Source organism: Trichoplax adhaerens, genomic scaffold, assembly GCF_000150275.1.
Source record: "Trichoplax adhaerens TRIADscaffold_5 genomic scaffold, whole genome shotgun sequence".
In the NCBI taxonomy this organism is placed as follows: domain Eukaryota; kingdom Metazoa; phylum Placozoa; class Uniplacotomia; order Trichoplacea; family Trichoplacidae; genus Trichoplax; species Trichoplax adhaerens.
Genome location: NW_002060947.1, coordinates 1,874,781 through 1,883,918, shown reverse-complemented (window position 1 = coordinate 1,883,918; position 9,138 = coordinate 1,874,781). Strand labels below are relative to the sequence as shown.

The 9,138-nt window shown below is 30.9% G+C and overlaps 1 protein-coding gene across 1 annotated transcript; it reads right to left on the bottom strand.

Moving 5' to 3' along the window:
• Positions 1-4,595: 4,595 nt before the first annotated feature.
• TRIADDRAFT_56310 (uncharacterized protein) lies at positions 4,596-8,312 on the bottom strand (the record flags this gene model as incomplete). Its single annotated transcript, XM_002112333.1, has 12 exons — positions 4,596-4,642; positions 4,677-4,792; positions 5,447-5,758; positions 5,866-5,975; positions 6,056-6,121; positions 6,378-6,497; positions 6,630-6,760; positions 6,853-6,973; positions 7,140-7,241; positions 7,476-7,634; positions 7,801-7,890; positions 8,184-8,312. The coding sequence occupies 12 exons, from the start codon at positions 8,310-8,312 to the stop codon at positions 4,596-4,598; spliced, it is 1,503 nt and encodes a 500-aa protein (XP_002112369.1).
• Between the last annotated feature and the right edge of the window lie 826 nt (positions 8,313-9,138).

Here is a 9,138-nt window from a genome sequence, read left to right as displayed (position 1 = left end):
TCCCTACATTAAGTCAAAATTAATTTGTTATTAATCTATCGAACTTATACTAGCCTTTCATATAGCTACCAATAATAGGATAACAATCCCATTCGTTTTTTATCGTTGTTCCTTAGTGATCAAAGAATGAAGCTATTTGAATTCGTTTCAAACTGTTTCATTGCAATTAAGCATATACGATTACAAAATTAGTCATATTATAGCTCGTGGTATGTTACCTTTTAAATGTACAATAGTAAGGATTAACGTTATAGTACATGGTTACAGACAATTAATGGTTATTTGCAGAGATGGGCTAGAATTTAAGATGGACAAATTTTCTTTTCTATATCAAGTGAAAATATTACGCTACGCTGTCAACGAGAATCATATTGTATAACGTCTGTCTTGATCACGGTCAACATAATAGAGACTTTGAGTTAACATAACGATTATTAGTTAGATTTTATTTCTCTGCTTAGTATTATATCGTTCAACCAAATTTTAGAAATTACATCCCAGTGTGAATCAATATTTGACACTTAGTCATGGATGATAGTTTTCATTCCATCATGATATTGATGCCGTGTCAATTACTGTGCAAAGTGATTTCGACGATTCTCAAACTGGTGACTAAAAATACAGGAAAATCATTATGGAAAAGTTTAATAATGCTCTGTGGTCAGCCAATACTGTTTCTTTCTGCAATCATACAGTGAATCGCTTTTAACTGTAATTTTATTCGCTATTATGCAGAATCGAAGAATGATTCATCAAAATGGTAGATTGCGCCCAAAACCAGTGAGATAATTAACATATTGCATCAAAACAGATCGCAATTGTAAAGTCATTTTGCAACGATTTAAGTCATTACATTTGATCTACTTATTTGTTTATTCTCTTCTCGTTGATTTGTATTATCATGGTAATCTAATATCAAAATAAGGTTTGCTGCTAATATGCTAATAATAACCAGTTGTTGTTAACTTATGCAGTTGCAGTAACATATTAACTTATGCTGTTGATCGTTAATATCTAAAATTTACATAACACCGTCTATTTGTTTTGATATCATATCTGTTAATTAGATGTTAATTGCATCTAGCATTCCATAATCTCCAAGCATCTTCACCTTTATAAAATAACTTAGGTGTAATAGCCCTATAATGATAGCTGCAGCTTAACACTATGAAACAAATAGGCTATTGATGGCAATGAGAATTATCAAGGACCTAATTATACTTCTATGAAAATTCAGAATTTAATTGTTGCCACCAGATATAGCACAGTACAGTATCTACAGCTATTAATAACTACCTAATAATAATTACTAATAACTAAGTTTAGGATAGTCGATAAATATACAATTTGTGTGCTTAGTATTTAGGCTTTACTGCTAATCAATTTATCCTTCAATCGATCAAACGGCTACAGCTAGTATATGAAGCTAAAGAATAATATATCAATAACAATATAAAATTTTCTATATAGGTGTCATGGTGCGAACTACCGTGAAGAAATAGATATCTAAATTAGGTTAATATAATATAGTGATATTATATCACAACTAGTTACTTACAATAGGAATTACTCTAATTATAAATGTGTTACAGTAAATTTAATGCTGTGCTGTAATGTGTACTGAAATGATTCTGTGAATGGACATATTGTAGTCCGACTGTGAAAAACTAGTTAGTTCTCACCCAAGTATTTTTATAAGATAACTTGTGAATGTTAGCTGCTGTAGAAGGGTATATAAGCCTGTCAGATAGTTGAATAAAGCAGTTCTCAATCGTCTAGTTGAGTTTAACGTAGAATCAAAGGCGTCTAAATTCTTGTGAGGTAGTTAAGGGATACTGAATCCCGGAGACTATAGCAATTTAGAGATTTGTTTTACGTTATCCTTGTCACGAAGCTGGTTTGTGACAATAGGAAATAATATAACCCAGCATGCGGAAGAATTAATAAATGTAGCTAAATTTAGGATAATTGATAGCAGATATATATTGTGCTTAAAAAATTTTACCTTTATTACGTACTTGTAGTATTCAAACTGTATAATGGTACTTACTGGTATTAAACTGAAATCGCATCATAATAAATGATAAGTTTCTTAGTTATAATAGAGCACTAGGCATTGCTATGAAAGGCAGAATTATAATTAAATTTAGAACAGTCGATAAAGGATTTGCATTCTACTGTAATTTTGTCTTCCTAATACGGTACTTATCCTGCAAAGTGGGATCTGTTAGCTTCATACTAAATTACATTATAGTCAATAACGAGATAAAATTTACTGCTTATGCTATAGTGCTATAGGCTAGACTCGAAAATCAAAACTACAATTAATTTTAGATTAAGCCACAGATTTTTACTTTATATATACCACTTTCTATTTACCGCAATCGTGTTTGTCCTGTTATGTGTTTATGTTGTATAGCAAGAGTCACTTGGCTACAAACTCGAATAAAGTACCGTAATCGATATCGAAGTCATATTTCCTGCCTATAACATCGCTTAAAGCGATAAAATAGGAGGTGAACAGTATAGCTAAATTTAGGATAGTTTATCCCGATACACACCTTTATGCATAACATTAAAAGTTACCATTATTTTAATTTATCCTGCGGTACATGTGATATGAAAATCATTTAGTAAATATACAAACACTTGAATAATACAATAATTAAGAGCTAGCTTAAATCTCACTTGCTGATAAAATGTATTTATGCTATTTCAAAAGAAATTACTTAACGACGCCTATTAGATTTGAATTTGAATACAATTTTAGCAGATTATCTTGCAGATCATGATCTATATTGCAACTGATTTATATAGAATTTAAATTATTGGTCGCATTCTACAAGGGGCTCAAATTTTTAATGATATCATGGCATTTATAACAGAGAATCTATGATGAAATTTAAATTCTTAGCGAACATTCCTATATCTATACAATATCTATTTTAAAACATCTCTTTAATAATCAATATATGCCAAAATATTGTAATTTAGGAGAATAAGGATACGCTTAATTTATAGCAATTTATTCCTTTAGCGCATTCTTGAATAGAATATAATTTTTGTAATTTTGATTAGATGAATTCGGGTTGATTTTTCATCATTTTGAAACGAGAATCTTCCACTGTATGATATCAGATCTAGTTAGCGTTCTTAAACTGATGGATATCAATCTAAATCGCCATATATCTATATTACTTAAGGCTAAATATAGTTTAGAAAATGTGCACTTCAATTTATGCCGTGAAGGAATTAGAATAAACTAAAACTTTTGAAATACCAACAGGCCGCAATGGTTTATTCTGTGTTGTTTAATATTCGATCACTATAATTTTTTACTCCAAACGCCTTCTTGGTTCGCTAGTACGAAAAGCATTGTCTCGCTAGTGTTAAAATATTTCGTAATATAAATAAAAAGGAGGCTTATGCTAGCTCTACTATTACAAATATTTTCAGATTGCTATATAACTGCAATATATAGCTTGGAAATTAATATAGCTGTACGAGTATTTAGGAAATTGACTCAGACACCTATCGCTGATACTGTTTAGATGACAAAAAAACGTGAGCAGACTGTAATATTGGCATTTACTTCAATCCCAGATTGCAACAGACTGGCTTGCAGAATTTCTGCCAGAATGCATACCTAAATGATAGCAAAGTTTACCACACATTACTTGCAAATTTAGAACGTTACAGCTTATAAAAGGTAAGACTACTGATTAATCCTCAGGTGAATCCATTAAAATTGAAATACTGAACTGAAGATTTGTTGTCAATTACTATGAAATTGTACAGCTGTGGAATTAAAAGATTTTTCTAACAATATAATTCTAAACTCTAACGTAAATATAATACGCTTATACTAGTGAGTATTTAAGAGAGTACGGTATCGAGATGATTACATGAGAATAATTATTTCATCTATTACTCATTTCATCTAAAAACAGACTACAGGCTTATATTTCTTCAGTTACTTTATAATTAAACATTTTTTTGTAGAGTTCGCTCAAGATGTAGTTAAAGTTAAATACCAGCAGATGGAACTAGAATTTGCTAGAAAAGTTTTGTTTCGGAAACACAGATACGGTACTTCAGCTTAGTGATTGTTAATATATTCAATTTTTCAAATAATGATAGTGCGTATACGAACTGTCGGCTTGCGGTATAAGGATATTTCCCTGAATACGTTAATGTCTTAAAATTATAGTCAATACACAAAGTCTTATAAATATAATTTTATTTATCCTTGTTCTCTACATAACGCGGGTGTTCTGCCAATAGAGGAAATGAACAACTCGGCAGAACACTTACTCTTGTAAGTTTATAATAGCCTTTAATTTTTGTGTTATTCAAACATATACTGTCCAGATTTAGGGTCGGAAATGTATAAATACGAGAGATTTCATAAAATTTTAAACTTGAATTTAAATAGGTTGCACGCGTGTATATGCATCAAGTGATCACTCTTTGATGATAACATTAATTGTGCAATAGCATATATATATATTATGTTGCAATAATCACAAATTTTAGCTAAGTAATAAACTTATTATCAATATCAGCCTCCAAAATAACTGCAAGGTTCTATTCAGTTAGTTAGAAAGTCGATTTTCCACAAGGAGCTCAGTCGCTTCGCTTCCTAGATGAAATGCATTAAAATAAAGATTTAATACCTTGCCTTTCATACTTTGGATAACTTAAATGTGATAATAGAATTACTTTTGTATGTGATTCTCGCATTAGCTGGCTCATACTTAATGGTTCCAATTGATTTGCATTAGAATTTTGTCTAAATAGAATAGATCAGTGTCAAAGAATTACTTAATATTAAAGATAATATTTTAAATTTTCTACAATGGCTAATTTATATATGTTACGACATTGCCAATATGTACTGATACATAGAATTTCTACAAGAAGGCATAATGATCCAGATATTAAATAATAGTAACTTGTGTATGAGACAACAATTTAACATGCCACAGAGTAAAATTCATTTCAATATATATAGATTTACGGGGTAAATTAGTCTGAAATTATTAGTTTATTTACTATATATTCTTACACAATAGGTATGCCACCTTTTTATACTTTATGATATGAACTTGATGAATCATATAGATTTTATGGAACTTCAGTTAAAATAACTTAGTTATAATCTTTAATTATCATTTAAATAAGAATGATATATCATGATATACTGGTAGGTATCAATATATGATAATTCTGATCTGTTAGCGTAGCTAAAATTTCACCATTTTCAAATTTATCCTTACAACATTGCTATATAATTTTACATGTTTGAGATTGCTTCAAAATCAATGACATAGTTACTTAGAGAGAATGGATAAATATGCGTTACTTGAAGATTATAGAAGAATTTTATTCCTCTCGTAAATTTACAGATACAAAGCTGAAGCATTTTATGACTAAATAAATTTACCGTTTTTCCATTTTAGTCTCGCTAATCTCTTTTCTTATTAAAGTCTTGATTGGATCATGAAATAATAACTTATCGTCGTTAGATTCAGTTTCATTGCTGTATGCTTCTTTAGTAATTTCATCTTGTGACAACCGATCCTTAGCGTCACTATCCTTCGAATTGTTTTCTACTGGAATACACGTCTGAGAATTATCAGCCACACTTTCCTCATCGCTCTCATCCTGTTCTGTGTTGGATACTTGATCTGTAGCTGTTATAAAATCTGAAATTCTACAGGACAAACGTAGGGCATCGACAGAATCTTCTATTTTTCTATAAGATCACAATAATAGACATTAGAGTGTCTGTAAAACTAAATTAAAACTGGAAGGAAATCTTTTCAATAATTTTCTCGAATCAATTTGTAAGTAAAATCTCACCTGGCTGACGCGGATTCATTTGCTAATGCATGCAAATACATACGGCCAATACGTCTTCTAGCTTTTTGCCTGATTCTGAGCTTTAGTCTCTCTTCTTCTTTACGTTGTATCTATGAATAAGAATTGATATATTAGCAATAAAGTTATCAAGCATTTTCTCAGACCGTCTAAAATGTCAATCGCTAATAACCTCTTCAGGAGATGGGCCTTTAATTACATAGCTTTTTTGAAGCGATTCCATTGTTGGCATACTGACCTATAATATCAATAAATATACATATTATAATCAAAACTCGGCTAATGCAATAAATTATTTAACTAATAAGCAGCATTTGCTGCATATATATGTAATTAAAAGCCGGTACTATTTTATTATAATATCTAAATCAGTAGTTGGGTGCCCAGAATGACAAATCTAAGTTATTTATCATTAAATAGTGATATTGAAATCTCTCTACATAGCCTCAGTATAAATTTGCGAGGTAAGCTAGCAAAAATGTAGTAACATTTACCCTAGGGAACATTTTCTCTATCGAATATCCTTGTTGTGTTGATCCTCTTCGTGAAGCCCTTCTAGAAGCTCTTTTAGAATCTCTTGATCTAATTCCTGTTAATTCAGGAAGTGCTTGTAGCTGCATGAAACATAGGTAGTAATGCTTAATTATAAGATAAACTTGTTAAATTATCCATATGTAAGTACAGATCATATCTGCTTCTAATGTTGGTTTAGTATGAACATAGTTCTCCGAAGTGACTATTTTTACCATTTGCTCATGAGTTGGTAAATCACCCAATCCATCCGACTCATTTACAACGGTAATATAATCAAATATTTTTGAAGTAGTTTTAATTCTTCTGTCCATTAACAGATTCTTAATATCATCTTCAGCAAGTTCTGTAATATAATAAAAACGAAATAAATGTAAGCATCTTAAAATTTTTCTGATTACAAAATTGGAGAAAATAACAATGAACCGCAAGATCTACCTCCTCCTAGAGCTTTCTGAAGTTGTTTAGGTTGACTCAACATCCCATTCCAAAACGTATTTATTTGGCTATGGCCTTTTATTTTACCCTCCTTAACAAATCGACGCTCTAATCCTATAATCTTTAATATCAGAGTTAAAAAAATAAATTTATGTACGTGGAATCGTGCAATCGGTAATATACTACCGAATAAAATATAACGTACGAGTAAAACTTTTATTCTATAGTTTAATTAAATTTATTAATCTACTGAATCAATATTGCATGAAGTCATGACATATTATTACCTTGTAATATGCTGTTTTAGGTAACGCATCAGTAAAACTGCTGTCGCTTACGGGTTTTGATCGCTTCATACGATTATCTTCTAAAATTCTCCTTTTATCTTTCTATATTTTTCCCAAATAATATGAAATTTTGGCTTACACAAACAGTAATGTCTCACTTTGATAGTAAAACCATTATATAATAGATATTTGGTTATTTATTTAATCTATAAATAGCGCAGCAGTATTGTGTATATTCAGGTACGCATTACTCGATTGATTTTTACGTATAGCTCTTCTAACAATACTTCAAACTCTGCCTGTTCAATAAATTGCATAGCATGACGTATGATTTACCAGAAGATGCTGTTTGTGTCTCTCCTGCTTTTTTAAAGCTTTCATTTGCATCTCCTTTATATTTTGTCGTTGTTCATCGATTTTTTCCTCTAATGCTTCCATATAAACTCTTCTATAATGATCCCGCAGGATCGACATTTTTTCTAAGTGATCACATAACTGCAACAAAAAAAGAATATTTTTCAATATCATTTTTACTAATAGATATTTTCGTGTGTAAAATATCACATAATATACTGCATACATAAATTACCAAGCATACCCTATTTACAATGTACGTTACGATAGTTGCATTTTTTTTAGCGAGATGTGTTTATCTATTTACCTCTTCAGGTTCTGGATCAAAGTCAAAGTTTCTACTGGCACTCTTCTTTTTACTTCTAGCTTTTTTAGTCGACTTTTCTCTGACAACAGTCTAAAGTACATAGTAATGAAGCTCTTTGGTGTTAATTGGGTACAATTTATGATGGTAGTCAAAGGCTAAGCGTCCAATGTTTATTACTAATGACGATAGTGTACGATAGTTGTAAGATATCTTAATTATTCTAGTTATTGATTGTCACTGGATTAATAATATAAAGTTTTTAATCTTGAATTTGATTAATTAATCGACTCTGTACGGTATCTATCAAGATGGATATTCTAGTTTAACAGTCATTCGGTTTTGTGATAAACTACCGTATGATCTTTTAGCTGTTATACACTTACTTTAGTATTCTTGTTCGATTTTAACTTTTGGTAATCCTCTACCCCATAAAGTGTTAAAAGTGAAGGCAGCGTTGTTTCGAGATATTTTGAATTATCTTCCTTTAGTTCGAAATTATCAGTAGAATTCATTGCTTTGGGGATTCTACTTCAGGCTTTACAATTAATGCTGCAATATTAAAAATCGATTTATGGCCTTGCTGTTATTTTTAAATTTATTAAATGGATCTTGAGGAGAAATGATGCGGTAACGCGAATGTTTGTGCCATCTTGGTTATCTGCTTGATAAATCCGTAAAAATTAATACTACGTTCAAGTTGACTGCCAATAGTGAGAGATTGCTTTCTGGTGAAATTTAGTTATACTGCCAAAGTTGTATTTTACACCAAGAATATGAGAACGCGTACCTAAGCTCCGATTGGAGTGCAGTCCGACACACTATCGACGCTAATATCTAATCTGTTTGATGAATATAATGGAATTATCCAAAATTTGTATCGGTGCACCATAGACTGATGAGATGGCAATTTGTTTTACTCTTATGTATCTTATATCACTTCTGATGTTGTAGCGAGGCTTTTAAACTGTGCTTGATCTACACTATAACATGATACAAAATCAATTCACGAGAATCTATTACTCAATAGCGCAAAGTATTCTAAATGCAATATATGTGGTGTAAATGTGTAGAATAGATAACTGGATATATAAATACGAGTATACACTGTAATTAGATATTGGTTATATATGGATTTAAGCCAGGTCGCCAATCGTTTATGACTTTCAGGTTGCTATAGAAACAAGGATGCAGGCGTATGGTAATGCTGTGGGTGAAGTCATCACTCATCAGTCATGTTATACTAAAGAGCCAGGGACGGGTTATTCGCCATACTAAAAATGAGAGTTAGACTCATTGACTGGTCATTTCAATTGTATCATACATGTGAAACGGGACGCA